Source organism: Thermobia domestica, chromosome 3 (assembly GCF_964235325.1).
Source record: "Thermobia domestica chromosome 3, izTheDome1.hap1.1, whole genome shotgun sequence".
Classification (NCBI taxonomy): domain Eukaryota; kingdom Metazoa; phylum Arthropoda; class Insecta; order Zygentoma; family Lepismatidae; genus Thermobia; species Thermobia domestica.
The window spans coordinates 177,095,744-177,117,862 of record NC_137456.1 but is presented as its reverse complement, the minus strand read 5'-3'; the positions used below and the strand labels follow the sequence as shown (position 1 = coordinate 177,117,862).

At 37.6% G+C, this 22,119-nt stretch overlaps 1 protein-coding gene across 1 annotated transcript in view; it reads right to left on the bottom strand.

Moving 5' to 3' along the window:
• Nucleotides 1–22,119, bottom strand: part of LOC145680883 (monocarboxylate transporter 9-like) — a 114,790-nt gene that overhangs the window by 36,219 nt on the left and 56,452 nt on the right. Inside the window, exon 3 of the mRNA XM_081752031.1 lies at nt 11,353–11,479. Within this exon, the coding sequence (XP_081608157.1) occupies nt 11,353–11,479 (127 nt within the window). The remainder of the gene's footprint in view (nt 1–11,352; nt 11,480–22,119) is intronic.

Here is a 22,119-nt window from a genome sequence, read left to right as displayed (position 1 = left end):
CCGTAAAATGTGTAGAGTTAAAAGCAAGGATATTATAAATAGAGGATATGCCCATATGTATCTTCATCCTATTAAATCGGTGAAGCCAAAATGCAACCGAGCATCGGCACGTCTGATTGGCTACTCTCGTTTCTACCATAGTCTGATTGGCTACTTTCGTTTCCACCATGATTGTTGGCTCAAAACATTGCGATCCTATTGGGCGTAGTGGGCAGAGTAGGGGTGGCGAAACTGTGACGTATGGCTTCAAGATTTTGTTGTAAGGGCAGATCCTCTATTTTATAAGATCCTTGGTTAAAAGCTTGTTCTTTTCTTCTCTTTTATTTTTCTTTTCTTTTTTCTTTTCTTCTTCTTCTTCTTCTTCTTTTAATAATGCGAGATAGCCTCTGTACCATTTAATCGATTTACCGAGACTTTACTATTGAAACGAATATCACGAAATTCACGACTCAAAAACAAGTAATACTCCCGGAAATAGGAACTAAATACACGTTTCTGATTGATTGGCGTTATACGTTTCTCGCCATGTAGCATACATATAGCAAACGCATGGTGCTCTCGCCCCTCGTAGCCGAGCGTGCTAGTGAACAGTAATGAAAGTCGTTTTTGGCCCGTAGGTTCAGAAACGGCCCAAGAAAACTTAACTTTTTTTTAAAAAAAAAAATCATAACACTTTTTTCATTAAAATAAAATAATACTCAATAAAGTTATTTAATTAGGTTATGAAACATACCTGAGCGAGCGAAGGGGGGTCAGAAGTCCCGCAGGGCTCGTATTGTTTCACCTTGACTCCCATGATAATCGATGTAAATTTAACCTCAGCTGCTTCCTTGTGACCAACGTAAAAGAGCTGGCTAAGATAGCGCGTGTAAACATACTTTTGAGAGTATTATTTCCCTGAAAAGGTCGTCGAAATTCATGTATGGACATAAGTCATTAAATCTCATGCCAATATGGCGGCTTTTCATGGATATTTTAAAAATCATCCATACTTTCCATTCAGCTTCACTGTACTCACATAGTGCTTACAGCTAATTAAGAATCAAACCAGGTGCGATGTGTATTGTTCGTGTAACTATAAATTAATAATAATCATTGTGATAAAAACAAATGACTTATGGTTTAAAATGAAGGCAAGATTTTATTTCTCAAATACATAGATATACCGTAGACCCCCGAGTATCCGGCCTAATGTGGTGGAAGGGCAGGTCTGGTAACAAAAAAGCCGGATAGGCTGGAGTTCACTAGAACACTTTTTAAAAAAATAAGCATACCCCAAGAACAATTTACGAATACAGTCAGGGCCGTACTGGCCAGGCGGGAAACCGGGAAATTTCCCGGTGGGCCCTGGACGGTGAATTTTTTAGTGGGCCCTCCGCCATGTATCGCAAGTAGCGGTATATTGTATAAACTGGCACACGTCACGCACTTCTCACATACGGGAGTAACGGAACGGAGGACGATAACACCTCGGGTACCGGCAATACAGTCAGCTAATCCCAAACCAATATTGTTGCCCCATGAGCCTTTCACATTTTTTCGTAATTGAACCCTTTAAAGGTTACTGATTTCCCACCCTGCTTTACAATTTTGCTAATATTGAAGTGTTCAGCTAAATTGAAATTTCAAATGATACCATAACTTGAAGGGCCATTCCATCGTCACGGGCAGGACATTTTCACTACATTTTTGATGCTTTAAATTTGTATATTTTTAAAAGTACAAGATAAATTCTGCTAATGTATGATATGTGAGCAGTACAGACTTAGGAGTATATCTAGCTGATGTTTTCAGTATTTTTTTTTTTTCTGTTTAGAGTAGAAAATATTAATTCCTAAACATCTGTCACGGGCGGGGACAAAAAAGATAAGTGACTTTCGACACACCAAGTGAATGTTACAAACCTCTGTGAATTCTTAACTCAAAATCTTTTTATTTAAGCGCAAATGTATAATTGATGAAATTTTCCAACAAACTTCACATAAGAGAAATTTGTCAAATAGGCCTATTTGTATTAATACAAAAACTACACTTTATTGTGTCACGGGCAGGACACCATGTGAATCAACACACTAAATCTCAATAAGAATGATTTCAAAAATGAAATAAAATTGAAAATAAGTCAATTTCTGCTGTTCTCTTGTAGCATTGTACACAAATAATTCTAATTATTTTATTTAAGCCTCGCTTTTATCACGCAAAAATAATATGTAGTACACTTATTCCTCACCACCTACTCTTTAGGAAATGTTTCTGCTTGCCCATTTACACCTATCTTGTAGGGAAATACGTACAAAACACTGTGTTTAACAGTATGTAAAATAGGTGCTGGTATCCAGTGCCGTGCCGTGGAAAATCAGCGCCCGGGGCGCGAGTATACGACGGCCCCCCAGTAAATATGAGTGAAGTCAACAGACCAGCCGCAAACGCCACCATGGTTGGTGCGAAGCGTGAAAAAAATTTCAAAAATAAACCCTGCTTTTCCTTGATGTTGAGCACTTTTTAATACTTTTTTCCTACCATTTTATACATATCTTTTCTTTTTTCTCCCGAATTTCGCGCCCCCTTACTTTGACGCCCGGAGCCGTCACCTCGCTCGTCCCTCTCCCACGGCACGGCACTGCTGGTATCACAGAGATTATTTGATCGAAATGCACGTAAAACACAGCTTCTTCAACAGTCCTGAAAATTTTGCCGCAATCGCTGACGGCCTTTATACAAATTACCTTGTCTTCTTCGTCCTCTTCCACTGGGCTTTGTGCGATAGATGCATGCCTGTCTGTTCTCTTTTTCTGTCCACTAGAGAAAAATTCCACTAACAAAAATGTTCCTTGTGTTCTAACAGCTGGTCTAACACAAGACTTGTTACCATCCAAATCTAAGTCGTCGCTCAGGATAGCTTCGTAGCTTTCGGATCATCATTTACAAAATCTAAATAAACGTATGTTAGGAATTTAAAGACTTTACACGGATGAAGATCTGTTTTAAGAGTTCGACAAAGGACCAAATTTTCGCTGTCAAATCGCAGGAAAAAGTCTTTTGATTGGAGACATTCAATTGACAGAGCATTTTCCCGTATTTTATTCAAAATGTCTTATACTTCAATATTGTTCTTTATTTACTTTCATTTCTGCTGATGATAGTAAAACAGATATATTTTGAAACGAAGAGCTTAAAGCTGCTACGAAATCAGCAGCACATTCTACAATTACTTTCTTTTGTTTAACAAAGTTTCATACTGGCCTTTTTGTACGTACTCCAAGCCCATCCATTGCTCGCTTGAAACCAACAAAAAGTTGACGCTAATGATAATATTTATATGATACTTATTTTAAGTTAAAACATCATACTATCAGTAATAGATAATCCCCTATCTAAGTAAATAATGTTCATGCTTAGAAAACGTTATTTTAGTACACATGGAATCATTTTCCATCATGAAAAACCAATGTACACACACATTCCCACCAGTGGCATGCCCACTGTCACAGGCAGGACAAGTTTTCAAATTGAAATAAATCGAAATATATTATTAGCATTAGTCCAAAATTTTGTGAATGTGAATTGCACGTGCAAATTGATACCGTACTTCTACTACGTACGAACTACATTCTCAAATTTAGTAATTCAATACAATAACTTTTGGTAGTTTTCTGTCAAGGGCAGTACATTCAAGTTGACGTCCATATCTTTAATGATATAAACAATTTTTATCCTGTAAACACTTTCTCAACTGCAGCTTGTAGAAAAAAGAAGCACCTTGAGCAGCTCGAAGTTACTATAGCCAACAATGCACAATATACCGTAAAATGTTGCCCATAGTAAGAATTAAAAAATTCCTCCCAGCTGATATGTCACAAATTCGCAATTTAGACTTAAAATTGTACATGAATTCTAAGTATAAATAAGTTTTTCTTTGTTACAAAGTAAATTTTGATCTTTTTACTTCATGCATTGGTTTTGACACTTTTTGAAAATTTGGGTTCAGGCTCACTTTCGCGTGGAATGGCCCTGAAACTAAATAATAATTTACAGTTTATAGTACCGTTGTTTGCCGCATAGAAAATATACAGGGCCGGACTAAGAACATTGAAGGCCCTGGAGCGCGAAAATACAAGGGGCTTCTATCAAAAACTCCTATGATGGGCCCTCTCTCAACATGTTCAAGAGGGACCGTGTTTTATATAGGAGTGACTCATGTCATATTTTTAAACTTATATGGTCAATATGTTTTCAGTAATTTTTAACATTTTTGGGGACCCTTGGTCGCGGAGTTCTGGACAAAAATGAAAACTCAACTCGATTTTTCTTTTTTTTAAAAAAAAAGAGGAAAATATTTATATCTTTAGAGGAAAATCACAGAAGCAACCACTGTTGCAGATAAGTAGCTTTTTAAACGATGTACAGTGTGTCCGTAAAGTCATGATGCACCTTTGACCGGTCACAGATAAGCAACAGGGAAACAAAGCAGAAAAGAAGATTAAAAAATGTGAAATCTTCACCAAATAAAAGGAAAATTCTCCCAGTGTTCGTAGTATGATGTGCAAGCGTGTGCACAGGTCAGGACACCACCCCCACGAACTGTGTAGTAGCCCACGCTCACGTTACTCGAGATGTGGACGGTACATAGGAAAGTTCAGCTTGTTCTGTGGGTTTCTAAATTGGAATTCGTGACCAAAGTGCAATGTGAATAACGTCGCGTGTACAACGAAGCACCACCATATACGAATAACATTACTTGGTGGGATAAGCAGTTGAAGGATACCGGCAGTTTCTTGGACAAGCCCTATTGTGGTAGGACATGGGTAAGTGACGACTCTGTAGAGGCTATACTGGGTAGCTACCTAAAAATCCCTAAAAAGTCTGAGCATGTGTGTGCGCGATAATTAAACCTAAGCAAGACTAAAGTTCATTAAGTGTTGAAGAAACGTCTGCGTTTTTCGGGTTACAAAGTGCAACTGTTGCACGCCATCAATAGATCCAAACAATTGACGTTTGCTGCAGATATGACTCATGAGATCGATAATGATGAACGATTTCTGGAGAAGATTGTGTTTAGCGGTGAAGCGACATTCCATGTCTGTGGACATGTTCATCACCATAATGTCCGAATATAGACTACTGAAAATCATCATGCCGACGTTGAGTACGAACGCAACACCCTTAAAGTGAACGTGTGGTGTGGTCTGATGCATGATAAAGTGATAGGCGCATTTTTCTTTGCGCAGCAGACTGTGACGGCAAACTACCTTGAAATGTTGGAATTGTATGCTGTGCTACATTCTCCAGAAGGTGTCATCTTTCAACATGACGACACTACTCCACACTACACACATTGTTCATGAGTTTCTGGATACAACATTCCCCCAGCGGTGGATAGGCAAGGGTTCTATCAAGCCATGGCCACCACGATGCCCGGATCTGACACCCTCAGACTTTTATATTTTGAGTTAGGTGAAGCCACATGTTCAGTGAAAATATCAACGACATTAACCACTTAAAATAGAGATCCACATACATTACTCACTCTGTTACACCAGACGTCCTTAACCACGTGTGGGAAGAACTTGAATATCGTTTAGATGTGTGTAGGGCAACAAATGGAAGCCACATCGAACTGCACTGAATAGATATGAAATTTAGAGAGTTTTCCTTTTATTTGGTGAAGATTTCACATTTCCGTCTTGTTTAATTGATTTCCTGTGACCGGTCAAATATGCACCATGACTTTATACACACAGTATTTTAAAAAGCATGTTAAGGGCATCATAAGGGACCTTGTGCAGATGCAAATTTAAGTCGGCTTTCTTTCCGTTCCTCCAAAACGGTTTAAAGAAAATAAATGCATTCGTTCAAAACTTATTTTAAAATGAACTACCTCGTACAGCCTTTCCTAAGAACTGTGATTCAGTGTGAAATAAGTCCTTTGTTTGGGCCATTGTATTAGCTTGTGTGAAATAAGTACAATATACTATATATTTGCTTTAAATTGTGCGTAGTGCTAGTATCAGAATTTTGTGGGTCTTTTTATTTTATATATACATATATACCTGTGTTAAACAAGCCTCTCCTACGTGTTATTTCATAACGTTATTATGAGAATGTATAAGTCAAATATTAGTATAGTACTGTATAGCGATGCGTTCGAGTCGAGTCGAGACAGAATTTTCCTGACAAAATTCGAGTCGAGACACAGCTCTTCCAATAGAAAAATATATATTTTTCGAGTCGAGACATAACTTTTACAGCACATTTTCGAGACGAGACAGTCTCAAATCTTGTCTCGTGCGCATCCCTAGTACTGTACATTGAAAAAAAAGTGGGTTAGATCATAAATGTGTATAAACAGGTGCTGTAAAGTAAATTATACAGAAGAACATATTTAAAAAAATGAGAAATATACATTTTGATGTCACTGGTGATATAGAACTTTTTCAATAATGAGTTATTTTAATATCTGATACTTTGTAGACAGGAGATTATTGAATGTATTTTTTGCACGGCTTGTGATTACAGCAATTTCACTTCGCTTATGTGAAAGTTGTGTGAAAGTGGGGGAGAGAGATATCCATAACAAGGATTCATACTGCGTGTACACTTTCAGGTTGTGTTGCTTCTGGGGATGATAGAAGGACATCAGAATATCTCTCGTTTTATCATCCTTACAAACTCTGGAATTTACTGTTAATACAGAACAATGGAGAAGTGTTGCATTTGTATAAATTATAAACTACTTCTGATGCTTTATATATGTGTTTGTATATGCACCAGGGTCACCTTTGAGGATTTCATGGCACAGGTGCACCATTTTTTTAAGGGGAAGATGTGAAGTAATGGAGGTTATGCAGATGATTGTACAGTTGCAAGAGAAGAATGGGGTATCAGGTGTTACGTCAGATCAATCAGTTAGGGGAGACATTACTGCCTAAGGAAAAAAAAAATAAATCCGCATTTTAAGTCTTTTCAGCATACTTGATTCGAGTGACACTCCTGGAGTCCGTTTTATTGTCAGGGGAGGGGACAGTACGTACAATCCGCAGCAAAAACCTGCAACATGAGCATATAAGTTTAATGTGAAATGACGATGTCTTTTGCTCCAAAATAAGTGTGCAGGGGAGGACGCCGAGGTTTTTCCTGGCGTGATTTGTGCCACTTAGACGTTATGTTCATTTCGTGGGCTGTTAGGCGTAGTTTCACAATAAACTTACATGCCCATGTTGCAGGGTTTTTTGCTGAGGACTGTACATGAGTGGGTCCCTAGAAAATACCTTCCTGGTGGGCCCCTGGGTTGCAGTACGGCCCTGAACACAGTACTGTACCTACTTTACAGTTATAATCAGAAACAGCAGAAAGTGTACTGTATTCAGGTCCGTTACACACTGACGAAACAATGAACAAGCAGTAGAACGCTGCTCTTTTCCTGTCACAACTTGTATTTTGCACACGACACGTAGGAGGATCGTAGCAGATATCCGCTTCCAATGTCTTGGCAATGTTGCCAATGCAACGCCTTGCCTTCTTCATTTAACCACGATAAAAGAAAACCAGGCCGGATAGTCGCGAGCCGGATACTCGAAAGTCAATGTATACACAATTTTTTTCTTCTCTCGTAAGAACTATAAATTAATATGTACGAGTATTTCGAACTTCCTTGGTCAAAAAGCAGAAGCTCCAGACTAAGGAAAGATCTTACAGGAAAATTTCAGGTGGTAGTTTCCAGAAAGAAATTCTTCTATTTTTTCGATAAATATGTGATACCGACATGCAAGTACTGGCATTTGAAAGCCAATTCAATGAGAAAAGAAACAAAGTATAAATCATTATTCTCTTTTGCTTATATGAGCTTGTAGCAGGAGCTACAACCATTGATGTAAAACTCAAGCAAAGGTCGATCCTTGACAACTACTCGTAAAATGGAAACACGTGCATCTGAGCGTGATGCTATTCTAGAATATTATACAACATCGTTTAAGAAGTTTGTAATGTTGGTTATAAAAAGAGAAGAGGCATAATGAGAATAATAAACGGCAACCCCATGCCGTGAGCGTCGGTGGACCACCGATGGGCAGCTAACGACATCTCGCCAAAAATTGGCGGAACCGCAGCGACTATCCGCGGTGGCCCCACTTCCGTTTTGAGAATTATACCACCAGCGACAGAGACGCGACGAAACGCCAATGAACAACAAATTTAATCCTCCAAAATATGTTAAATTGCCTATATCCGTAATTTGTTACATTAAGGTGAGTCTAAAAACCACTAAAAAGAAAAGTACTTGAGGATGGGCGTGAACCACTATTCTTTTGATTACTAAGTATGTGTTCTTCCGACTTGGCCACGAGGCGATGAAGAATACATCGCTTGTAGAGGGATACATCGTTGAGGTCGTTCTAATTTGGCTAATCTGAGTGCTTCTGTAACCGTGTGTACTCGACGATAACCGCTTGCGATCAAATAAAATCTGCTCGCCATGTAATTTTATAACAAAATGGAGCGTGTCTATTTACTTTATTTCATGGTTCTCCCATATTCACTTTTAAATGATCGGCTACAGTTGTCATCTAAATTCATACAATTATACGCATTCAAGATTTTTCACTTCATGATGTAAAATCAGGGGTTATTCTTGACCCCCGTAGCTCACTTTAGGAACAATTTGTCAGGAAAAATAATATATAAAAGTAACCGCATGCACATGACTGGCGATAGTTCGTGTTGGTTCCTTCGCGATTCTCCGCGACGAATCGAAGGCGCGCGGACCAAAATGAAGTTCTCGCTGCTACGCGGTGGTAACTTCAACACCCCGACTATAGTTATCTCTTTCAATGAGACGAAACCCTACCGTTAGTGCGACACTTCGACGGTGTCGCTATAGCGACGATTGACATTTACCGGCAAGTGGATACTAGGTGTTGGCCACGTTTACGGCATGGGGAAATGTCTCAGTGCGTCACCCAATTTCTAATAATAAAGTCACGCTAATAGATGTTTGGTTGATGGAATTTGAAGCTTGGTGGGTAAACTAAAATGATAAAAACCTTTTTGTTGAATTCAAAAAATAAAATAAAATAAAATAAAATAAAATAAAATAAAATAAAATAAAATAAAATAAAATAAAAAATAAAAAATAAAAAAATAGAGCTTTCAATTGAGCACGATTTTAACCTATAGTGTACAGCGGACAAAAGACTTAGGCGCAAGAACTAGTATCAATAATAACAAAAAAGTTAATAAATCTCATAGATCTTAAAATGAAAGAAACTTGGGTTAACTCTCTCCGACCGGAGCGTCCTATAAACTTATTGATTTTGTTAAGTGCCTTATTATTCACTCAATGGCATTATGAACATTTTGTGTAACTTGTTTAACTCTTTATTATTATTATTATTATTATTATTATTATTATTATTATTATTATTATTATTATTATTATTATTATTATTATTATTATTATTATTATTATTGCTATTGCTATTATTACCATAGTTAAGAAATGAAAATTTGTTTGTAACCATCCATTACACCACGTGTCAAGCAACTCGTATAGTGTTGAATTCATGGTTAGTAAATTATACGTTGTTTACAAAAGTATGGATTTGTTGACCTGTCTTTTAACGAAATGCAATTAGCGCAAGAACTAATACTTAGACCTATGTTCTAAAAGGGTTAAGAGGGCAAACACTAACTATATACCTATAAATATTAATGAACACGTTCTTTTATACTAAGAAAGGAAGAGTCAAAATTATGGTTGGAATTTAGTTATTGGATAACTTGTTTATTCTCTTTGACACATGAGATTGAATATGGATGATTGACTTGAAAATGACAAAATAAACTGTTTAGACTTCAGTGATTCAATTACTAATACCATAAAATTGTGCTAAGAAGAAATAATTGAAGAAGTTAGTAAATCCTGGGTTTTATACACAACGCAACCTTATCTCTTCCTCATACTGTACGTGTTAATAAGTGAGCCGCGGTGGCTCAGTGGTGGAGCGTTCACCTCTGGTGCTTGGGGTTCCGGGTTCGATCCCAGCTCCAGCCAAGTGGACTTTGTGGTGGGCAAACACCGTGTGCATGGATTTTCTCGTGGTTCTCCCACTTTCTTCATTTCATTCACTACTCATAATCACCGTCTTCTTTAGCCTAATCGTGGGACGTAAAACTCGAAGATTTTTTACATGTTAATAAATGAAGTAAAGGAGGTAACTTTTTAGGAAAGAGAAGAACGGTTCTTTTACATTCTTTTGCAATTCAAGGATTTCTTTAGCATTTTCCACTCAAATTATTGTTTTCTGTATATAGTATAGCCCCAAGTTAAGAACTGTTTGGGATTTTCCTTATTATTATTATTTTTTTTTCGCTAAACAAGGGTTTGCTATGAAAGAAGTGAGCATCATAAAGAAGAGTTAGACTAAAAGTATTATGGGAAACTTTAATATTATAAATCATTTTATGTTTTCGAAACAATAGATTTGAAAGATTTTGATTAGTACTTTTTAGGATTATTCATTTATAAAAGATTACAGAATTAACATATTTAAATAAGCATAGCAAACATCTAGCTTCAAACAGATCGTTAAATGACAAACCAGTGAAGGAGACAGTATAAGAGGTATCAGTTGCTCTTTCCGCTGAAACTAAATCACTTGAGGGGAGACGATGGCGCCACCGCTCAAAGCAGTTGGGAGGCATGAACTACTAAAAAGAGAGTACGAATCCAATAATTCAATGAATTTGATAGAATTAACCAATGATACACTTAGCTACTGCTAGTAGCAGACGATGTAATTAGTTATGACTGTAGCCGGTAGTGTCGCCGGTGTCACTTTTGTTGAATTGTGGGAACGATTTGAATTTCAATTGGGTGTATAGGGAGTGGTGCATCAGGTCCAGTGCCTACAACATTTCAAGAAATCGACACATCAGAATTCCCGCCTTCCCAAGACTGAAAAATACTGTGCTGAAATCCAAAGCAAAAATGATCGAACATGTCAAAGTAAAAGCTAACAAAAGGATGAAGGAAAAGAATTGCTAACATTAACATTTTTGAGCTCAGAAGAGAGATCAGTCAACAAGTGAACTTAATCGATTTTAATAAATATGGTGCCCCGTGAAGGATGTCGTACATGAGTACTGTACTTCGTATTTGCTAATGATGTTTCTTCCGCATTTCTTTCATTGAATCTGGAAAATTTACTAATATGGTTTCCCTTAATTCACATTAAATGTATTATGTTCATAGCGTTATTTTTCGGGACAAACTAATGTTTCATTAGATGAGAGAACGTAAAATCTTAGTTACGCAGTACTGTGTTTTATATTAGAAAGTACTAATAGTGTCCTTACCAGAAAAATTCGTAATGGAGTCCATAATATTAATTATAACAGCCGCCCCTGTAGTTTCCACTCCCATACTTCGCAGTTTGTCTCCAAACAACAGTCCAAACGATGGAATGGTTGATCTTATGGAAAACTTAAAAAAAAAAAAAGTTAAACAGGAATATTAAACTTAAATCATTTCAGAAAAGTAATTATATAAATACAAATCTCAAAACATGACATAATATTCACATTGATATCAGTTAAATTAGAAATCTTAATACACATATAAAATAAGCATGAGCGACAGCTTGTTACTGTCTTTTGTGTATCTGTCATCCGATTTTCATATAGCGAGAACTCACCTAGACACCCCAAATTTCGTACACAAATTTTGTACCATATCTAATACCGTACGTACAAACACCGTGCTCCCGTTTCCTCCCTCTTCCTTCATTCCACCATTTCACTCATCTCTCATCATCACCGCCTCCTTTAGCCTAACCGGCATAACCGTAGGACATAAAACTTAAAGATTTCATTTATTTTTTTCCTAATGCCTTACGAAGTCGGTTTCCTGGTGTCCCCCTTTTCGACTCGAGGGAAGTCAAAATTTAAGTTCTTGTATGTACGGTGAACCATATTGGCTATGAGGTAGGCAACCCAATCTTTTCCTGTCGTCCAGGTTGCATACCTTGCATATTTTTTTTCATTAATCTTATTCTTCTCGTGTGAAGAACGAGCATGTCACTTGCCCCGGGAATGGATAGGAGCAATACCTAAGGTATTGCTCGTCCTTGTATATTTCACGCATTTCTTTCTTTTCAAAGATGTTGCATAGATACTATTCCCTCATTTCATCTAGTTAGAAATAAAATCAAGCACTGGACGATAATGCATTCCTTGTGTTGTATGATCTCTGCTTTCATGTATTTTACGTTATCTTAAACCAGCGTTTTCCAACCTTTTTCAACTTGCGGTACACTACAGGTGTAACTTGAATTCTCGCGGCACATTCATATATATAGATATTATTATTATTATTATTATTATTATTATTATTATTATTATTATTATTATTATTATTATTATTATTATTATTATTATTATTATTATTTGTATATATGAAACACCCTGATTTTTTTTTTTTTTTTTTTTGTGTGTGTGTGATTAGGCCTACTGATCTTCTTACAGAGAAGACAGCTCGATGACTGGTTTTCCTTTGTGGTAAATCATTATGCTTATTGTTCATTCTAATTTAAAAATAGTAAACAATTGCAGTGAAATATAGGACTTGGGGTTTTTAAAACTCCACTTCACTTTCTCTTTCGAAAACTGTATCGAACTAAAAAGGAAGATCACTAAATAACGAACGAATAAACAAATCTCTTGTACTTTTAAAACACAAATGTAGGTAATTTTTACGCATGTTTGCTTTGTGAAAAGGATTGAATGATATTTTAAAATTTCAAGTTACGAAATAAACTGCAACAACAATGAAGCAATAATGATCACGACAATGATAACAAATACTTTGCTCAACATTAAAAATGTACAGAAAAGTAACACCGTATGAAACTTTTGTAGATTCATAGTAGAGGTTTATAGTAATATGAAATACAAATATACATTTTTCCCTATGTCTTGCAATTTGATTCATATAGAATTAACAATTTTGTTTCGATTTCCTCGCGGCACACCGGTTGGGAAACGCTGTCTTAAACGCTAGAGTGCGTCAAAAATAGAAAATAACTATATTAGTGAATTTAAAATATTTAATAATGATGCTACAGTTATGAAGGACGAACTTTAAATTTAACATGGGATCACACGAAGAACGACCGAGAATCAAATCTGGATCTATAAGAGTACTAACCATGTAAAACGCTATCACCAGTACAGAGATATCTGTTACAGTACCAACCAAAAAGATGTAGCATTGTGTTTTTCTTAGAGTGGAACAATTTGTAGAGTGAACGGATGTTTACCAAATTACGATGTTTTTCTTGAAACTATTTATAGCTTACTCAACGTTATTTTACTTTCATCATATTGGATTGTATGCAGAAAGATTTTACCAAAACTAGAACAACCAATCAAAATAAGTACAGAAGTTCACTTTACACAAAGGGTGCCAAATTTGAAAGAAATGAAAATATCAATGATACATAAGATTAATAATTTTTAATACGAGAAATGTTCAAATGAAAAAGTACGAAACGACACTGTGGATATAATCGAAGTCCGTATTCAATAGTAATCACCAGAGGCCTGAGTACAACTATCCCACTGTTTCACGAGTCGAAGAATTCCCTGTTCCCCGAATTCCTGTGGCTGTGACAGCGGCCAATCTCTCACTTTGTCCTTCAGTTCGTCGTCCGAGTTGAAGCGCTTCCCTTTGAGATGTTTTACTTAGCGGACCAAACAAATGGAAGTCGCAGAGCGACATATTCAGGCTGTAGGGCGGATTCCCAAGCTACTACCACTTGCACTTGTACAGTACACTTTGTGTGACCTGCAAGACGTGCGGACAAGCGTTACCGTGGAGCAGAATCACTCTTCGTGAGCAACCCAGGCCGTTTGCGGACTTGCGTAAGCTACGGAGTACACGTCACTGATAATAGCTTTTCTGTGCTCGAGAAACTCTATAAGTATCGGACGTCAGACGCCCAAAAAAACGATTAGCATCATCTTGCCTGCTGAAGGCACAACTTTGATTTTTTTTTTTTTTTTTTTTTTTTTTTAGGAGGAAGTGACAACGCAAGCTTCCACTGCATGCTGTCTCTGGTACGAAGTTTTGGAACCAGCTCTCGTCGCCGGTGACAATTCGCTCCAGGAATGCGAGATATTCCTGATACCGGAAAAGATGTTGCAGTGCTTGCTCCAAACGCAGTTTCTTTTGAGCTTCGCTAGCATCTTTTGAATCCATTGCGCGCGCACCTTCCAGTAACCCTACTTGTCGTGCATAATTGTCCACACTGTTCCAACGCTGGCCGCATCATTACTGCCAACATTCCCTTTGTGACATGCCGATCACTTCTCATTAGGTCGTTCACCTTGTTGCTTAGTTCGGCCGTGATTACCGTGTTTGCCTGGCCTGTGTCGTCATCAGTCAAAACCTCGCGGCCTTCACGGAAATGGACATTCCACTTTCACTGACTTGTCGGACACATAATATCTCTATATACGGCCACCATCCAGCGATGAATATTGGTCGGTTTAACTCCTTCTGCAGTCAGAAATCTGATAACACGTCACTGCTCCTCAATCGTCAGATTCTGCAATGTGAACGTCATGATTTCTCCACACGCACTGCTGCGTCAATTGGACGGAGCTCACAACTATCTGATTACCTCCTGCGTCATGTGAAAAGTGCCCGCGCATGCGCACAACCACGACGGACACTACATTCTCTTCCCTAGAGATCGCACTACGTTCTCCCAAAGCGCTATATTCCTATTTCAATCGATTTGGTTTGTACGACGTTTCGTATCTTTTCATTTGAACAGTCTTTATACTTCGTAAGGACTCCATAATGTTTAGATCGAGGCTGGAGTAATCGAGGAATGGAATATGGTGGAGCTCGATCCACACCTGTACACCAAATGTGTTATACTTCGGGTCATTATCCTGCTGATAAAGACATCTATAGCCATCAGACACATCGTATAAAACAATATGATATTTTTCAAGATGGTACATCCGTTATATTGCAAACCTGATGGTCCGCCGACCTCTCAATTCTGTGAAGTGTCCTCATATCCATAGCTGAAAACGGAAACTCTAAACGAAAAGATCTGAGATGTTGAAGAAGATTTATGGAAACAATTGCCTTTCTCGTAGCCATGTTTCTGAGTGCTATAAGCAATTATGCTACTCAGCCGGTTCGCACCGCTTCGCTAGAACCGGTTGTTAAAATATTTCGAGTTCGTAGAACCGTTTGTTATACCCAGACATAAACACGCACACGCATGACCTAACAAAGAGCGAAAGAAAGAAGCCAAAAAATTAATGGAAACACCTCTGTATTTTTCTTGCTCGCTTGTATTGTTGTGAAAACAACTTTCAATTGTTTCAATTCAATGAACAGTGAGAAATTTGTTGGACAGATAGAAATTTGAATGTGAATGTCCGGGGTACTGGAATCTGTGAGTGTAATGAATGTGATAAGTATCTAAGGGGTCGTCCACATATTACGTAATGCGGCAAAGGGAGAGAGGGGGTTTGGCCTTGCGTTACGAAGTATGACACGAGGGAGGAGGGAGTTAACGTTTTCGGTTACCGTTTGTAAAAGATTAGAATAGCACCACTGACCATAAGGTCTGTGCTGGTGCATGTATAGGCCATCATCCGTAAGTACCACGTTATCATACAGTATCGTTGTTTTTAATGCTCTGGGGGAGTTACCAGAGGTCGTAATGGAACAAACCTTGGTAGGGGTATAGTTTGATAACGTGCAGAAACGATTTGTGTAAGTGTAAGGAAAAAAAATAGTTCCAATTCTATCCACCAGAGGAAATTGTAGTGGTAGTGATTTTGCTGCTGTAAAACTAAATCCAAAACCCATTTTGTAGAAAAAAAAAAAAAAACATTGAGATCACTATTTTCAAACGACTCGAATTATGTCGTACCAGAATGTGGCAAGATTTATGACTCAACCTTATATCATGTAAGTTCTTCCTAAAGTATTACAGTGCTTAAGAAACGTAATGTACAGAAAAATAAGAAATCCTTAAAATTGTTAAAATCATGTTAATTGTTAGTTTTTTTATATTGCATAATGAACGATTTCTGCAAACTAATTTCAAGAAACTTACTAGTTGCGTGTAGCTATGTATTTACCCCATTGTTAACCTAATGGTTCAATGTTATTATTGTTGTTCTGGTTCTAATCTAGCATATTTTGCCTGTCTCATTTCTATATCACTTGAAGGAAGCTAAATTAGTAACATCGTTGATGTTAAGGAATTGTATATACATATAGCCAAGGGCACCGATCCTGGGGAGGCCGGGGGCCCGGGTCCCCAAAGCTTATCTAGGTCCCCATGTATTTTTATGAATTTGTTTTTTTATATGTTTGTTATATGTATTTTTCTATGAATACACAAACCCACATCTGATTCCCCCCCCCGCCCACAAAGTTACAGAGAAATCGGCGCCCTTACATATAGTTTTATTAAATTGTTTCTGTAGTATTATGGAGCTTACAAAAACGAAATGTGGAGAAAGATAGGAACACTTTAAACTTATTGTATTTCATATTTTCTACGAATTTCAAAAATGTATATGTTTGTATGCATGTTTCTGCCATTATTCACCTGATGATTCAAATGTTTTTGTTGTTTAGTGTGGCATATTTTACCTCTTAGCACTGTCTCATTTCTATACATTTGTACTTGTAAATTAGTACTAATATACAGGGTGTTAGAAGATCTATACGACAAATTTCGGGAGGTTATTCCTCTTACATACAAAACAAGTTCTTTTGAACTTCTGTTTAGCGCCGATTGACATCCGTTTAATAACACTTCGGAAGGATTATCACTCTGTTTGACATTCCAGTTTTTCAAACTTGACATTCCAGAAGGGTGAAATTTGACACCAGTCTGGAGTTTTCTGCAGTGTGTTATTATTATTATTATTATTATTATTATTATTATTATTATTATTATTATTATTATTATTATTATTATTATTATTATTATTATTATTATTTAGTAGGTAAGCATAGGTTGTCTTTTCTTAAGTTGTCAAACAAGGAGAAAGCAGACTTTGGTAAATGAACTTTGGTGCCATTTTTTGCAAGGTGATAGCGCAGATTTAGTATTCATATTACAAACTGGGAGAACGAAATTGCCTAAGATAGTGGAGAAAAAGCGTCTTAAAGTTTTCGACTCTCCGCGTATATCGTACGATGCCCAAAGTTACCAAGTGACGGCGTGGCAGAGCCAGTAGCGTCTGTGACTCACGTATAAAGGTTCCCGGGCTCGATTCCCGCTGGAGTCAACTTTTCTGTTGTTGTTTGTTTCAACCAATAAAGTAGCTATTTGTAGCTACAAGTAAACTGTAATTACCATATGTTTATAATGAATTAAAGCAAGAGAAATGTTCAAATCAGTTGTAAAATCTTTCAATGTTCCCTGTTAATTAACAATAAAATGTAATTATTTCGTAAATATATTGATATCACGAGTTGTATTATGGTTACCCCAGTCGTGTAAAAGGTGTTCTTGACGCTTCGTGTCTACATCTGTTGACAGTGTGCCAATTACTAGCGCAAACGGCACGGAGAATGAGGGGGACGTGTTGCCTCCAATCTTGCAACTGGGAGACTGTATCCCCCAATAATCCGATTTGAAATGTGTTTTTTTGGGAAGAAATGTGATTATTCATGTTCGATTGCCTCAAAGTAAAGTGAGATGAAATTGATATTCCTCCAGAATAAGCCTCAAATCTGCCCGCCTTCCAATGTTGAAGACAACTCTGCTCCCCTGATCTTCCACAGCATTGTTTTTCAACTTCATAAATATTTTGAACATCACTTTAAAAAATATGGTAGCGGTCTTACCCGTCCCCTCGAATGTTGAAGACAGATTTGCGCCGCTGATGAGAAGGGAAATAGGGGTGAAATCTTCTTTGGTTATAGCAACGTCCAGTGTTATCAAAGGAGATTCCCTTCTCATCCCCCTTGTAATTCTCATACTGTCAACAGTACACGTATAGACAAGAAGCGTCAAGAACATTTTTTATATAACGACTGTGGTAACTAGTGCTCTCAACGGGTCGGGTCGGGTCGGGTTGAAGACCGACCCGTGACCCGAATTGACTGACCCGACCCGTGATCCGATCCGATTGACCTGACCCGACAACCCGACCCGAGTTGACCCGACTGACCCGACCTGATAACCCAACCCGAGCTGACCCGATTGACCCGACCCGAATAACCCGACCCGACAACCCAACCCGAGTAGCCTGACTTGACTGACCCGACCGGAGTTGACCCAACCCGACCCGACCCGTAACCCGACTCAAGCTGACCCGACCCGTTTGAGATCACTAGTGGTAACCATAATATAACTCGTGATATCAATATATTTATGAAATAGATTGCATTTTGTTGTAATTAACATTTAACATTTAAAGATTTTACAACTGATTTGAATATTTCTATTATTTTAATTCATTATAAACATATGCTGAATTGACATTTTACTCGTAGCTAAAAATGACTATTTTATTGGTTGAAGCAAGAAACAAAAGAAGTGATCCCAGCGGGAATGGAACCCGGGACCCTTTGTACGCGAGTCATAGATGCTACTGACTCTGTCACGTCGTCACTTGATGACTTTGCGCATCGTATCGAGTCGAAAACTTTAAGACGCTTTTTCTCCGCTATATTAGGCCATTGTGCTCTCCCAGTTGGTGATATGAACACTAAACGTGCACTATCACCTTGCAAGAAATGGACATAAAAGTTCATTTACCAAAGTCTGCTTTCTCCTTGTAAGTCATTTGTACTTGAAGGAAACCAAATTAACAATAACACGTATTATGCACTGTACATATAAAACTATTACCTTTACAAGTCAAATAAATCAGTATATTCTGTTTATTTCAGATAGGGATATAATTGGATAGGATCTTGTACTAGAATAGTATCTTAGGTACTTGCTAGACCGTTGAAAGCTGTGTGTGGACAAAGGATGTTCCTACTTTGAGTAAACCGAAGCAACTTGATTTCTCTTGTTATTCATTGTAGTTTCGTTTTCTAATTACCGCACTGTGTATTTTACCATTCACACGATGCACCTTATGAATCATTTAACCGGAAAGAAAACTCATTCTACTTTGCTATGCATGTTATATGGGTCAACGAGTGGTGCTATTCAGCCAGTTCGCACCGGTTCGCTAGAACCGGTTCTCAAAATATTTCGAGTTTGCAGAACCGTTTGTTATACCTAGACAAACATACACACATACACAACGAATGGCCCAGCCAAGAATGAAAAAAAGAAGCCAAACAAATTAGTGAAAACAACTCTGTACTTTTCCCACTCGCTCATATTGTTGTGGAAACAACTTTCAATTGTTTCAATTCAATGGGCAGACAGATATTTGAATGGGCAGATGAAAATTTGAATATGAATTCCGGGATACTGGGATCTGTGAGTATAATGATTGTGATACGTATCTAAGGGTTCGTTTATATATTACATAACGCAGCAAAGGGAGAGAGAGGGTTCAGCCTTGCGTTACGAAGTTTGACACGAGGGAGGAGGTGGTTAGCGTCTTCGTTACGTAACGTATTTTTACCGTAATATTTCTTTTTGTTCTCAGGTTTATATGTAATCTTTTAAACAAATAATTTTATTAAGTTCTTTTCATTTTTATAGATATTTATATTGGTTTGGAAAATTGAGAACATACAGCCTGTATAAATTGAAACATGCAGAAGGGATTTGAAGACGCTACTATACCCAGCATGACTGGTGACGAACCCTGCGTGTATTACAATACAATAAAGCTCTGTTTTGTGGCTATCGCCGCAATGCATTTACGGTACAAGCTCTTCTAGAGTTATAGTATTCGCGCCGAGTCGTGAAGCTTGACCTAGATCTACCGATTTCACCACCCAATAGAACGAGAGGGTGTGTTCCAGTCGTCAACCCCCACCCATCAAATTTTGTCAGTGTCGTCCCTCGCGCTACACGGAAAACATCTCCCGAGAGTACAGTGTTGTCGGTTTGGCGCCAAGTTCCGTTTTGTTAATTGTATTTTGTTGCGTTATATTTTCGTTGTTACTATTCGTGTTATTGTTACCGTTTTAGAGTAATTGTTACAGTGGTCATTGTTGCGTAGTGTTATTATTGGTAATTTTTAAATGCTTTTTTTTAAATACTCATTTATTATCCCTTCAAAGTTTGGCAACATTGTTGGTTAATTTCAGCTGTTTGACGTTTCCCCAATTCTGCGCTCGAGAAGCGACTCCACGAATTGTACCGAAGTTTTCCGATGCATCGGAGCTCAAACAAAATATTGCTGTGATTGGTTTAGAGTCCAAGCTTCACGACTCGGCGTGAATACTATAGTTGTTAGCGATCGTAACTACAGCTTGAAAATGCCCTCGCGTCCCCATTCGTATTGCTATTACTGAGAATAGATTTAAAACTTTTGATTTGAATCATTACCCACTCTATTCTTCCAAGGGGTTTTGCATGTGAAGAAGAAATCCTTTTTCGTAAAATAATATTTTCCAAGACAGAGTTATCCAAGCAAAATAAGGTATTAAAAACCCAATTCGTCGGATATTCATCTCATAGTGATTTTTTAATCTTTCGATTTGAATGCTCCAAGAGAAATCGAGTTTATTCGCATTCTAACACTGATTTAGCACAAGAAGAATTTGAAAAGGGGTAAACTGAAGTTCAAAGAAAATGGCCGAAAACTTGTTCACAAACGAGATGCCCCTGCTCCTTCACATGTGCAGCCACGTCGAATTTGTGATCTACGGGCTAGAGAACTTCTTTGTATCGTCGACACTGAGAAACTTCAAATACAGGAAGCATCCTGGATTCCAGAAAAAAAGAGGTCAATGTCAATTCTCTAGATCCTGTTTTACTTGCATCTTCCTGCAGATTTCCTTCTTGCCAATCATCGGTGCTCTAAGAGGTTGGGTGCGATCTCCTTGGGAAAACGACAATATGGAATTTCGAAAAATTAAGACTGGTTAATTAAACAAACTTATGCACTGAGAAAAATGATTAGATTGAAACGTGACCACGCGGTGTGGTTAAAAAATGTTAAAACAAATTGGGTTGTTTGGCAATGGTGGGTGATCACTTGCAACCAAACTGCATTAACCGTTAGGCAGCCCTAAACAAAATGACTATAAGTCACTGTAGAATATTTTAAACCAACATTTGGATCATACCCAGTTAACGGACAGTGTCATGATGCGTGAAACGTATAGTCTAAAGGAAGCTGATTTACGTGGACAATTTAGCACTACAAAAATTACAACATATGTCTGGTATTTACTATTTATTTAGTCGAAATTATATTGAGTTATATCTTGACAGAGCACGATTACTACAGCAACGTTAGCTCCGGCCCGAGCGGAAGACTATAGACGAAGAAAATAGCACCGAAAAAAAAAAAAAAGAACATTGCATCAAAGTCACAATGCATGAACAGCAGTGCTCTCATCTTTTCCCCTTATATGTTATTCTTATGTCCTAGGACATAAGAACAACAGATTGCACGACTATTACACATGTAACTGTTGTCACACTGTTCACAAGTTTGAAAAACTATTGTTCTGATCAATTACAGAAAACATAGAACGTTATTTGTTACTTGGCATAAATGCCAAATATACTGCGTAAAGCTTTGAAATACTACTTACTGGCTGTGAGATGCAAATACACAGATATGCTCGGAAGGCGATATCGCTCGTATTGAATAAAAACCCAAGTGGCACGCTTAAGGGGTAGTCGTTTAGTGTTGGGTCACCTTTCTTACCAACTGACAGTTTAACATTAACCACATGTTGTGTTAAATCCCACAATGGTTAATGTGACCTTGACTTTTTTAACCCATTATTTGGTTATGTTTTAATTCCGCTGTGGTCAATTTTATCTCATTGTTGGGTTATTTGCACTGCCTCCCTTCTCCAAGCGACCCCACAATGTGGTCATTTCTTAGCCCACGCTTGTACACTTAACTACACGTTTGGTCAAACGCATAACCAAATTAATGGAATTTACACTTTGTTTTGTCATGTTGTACACCAAG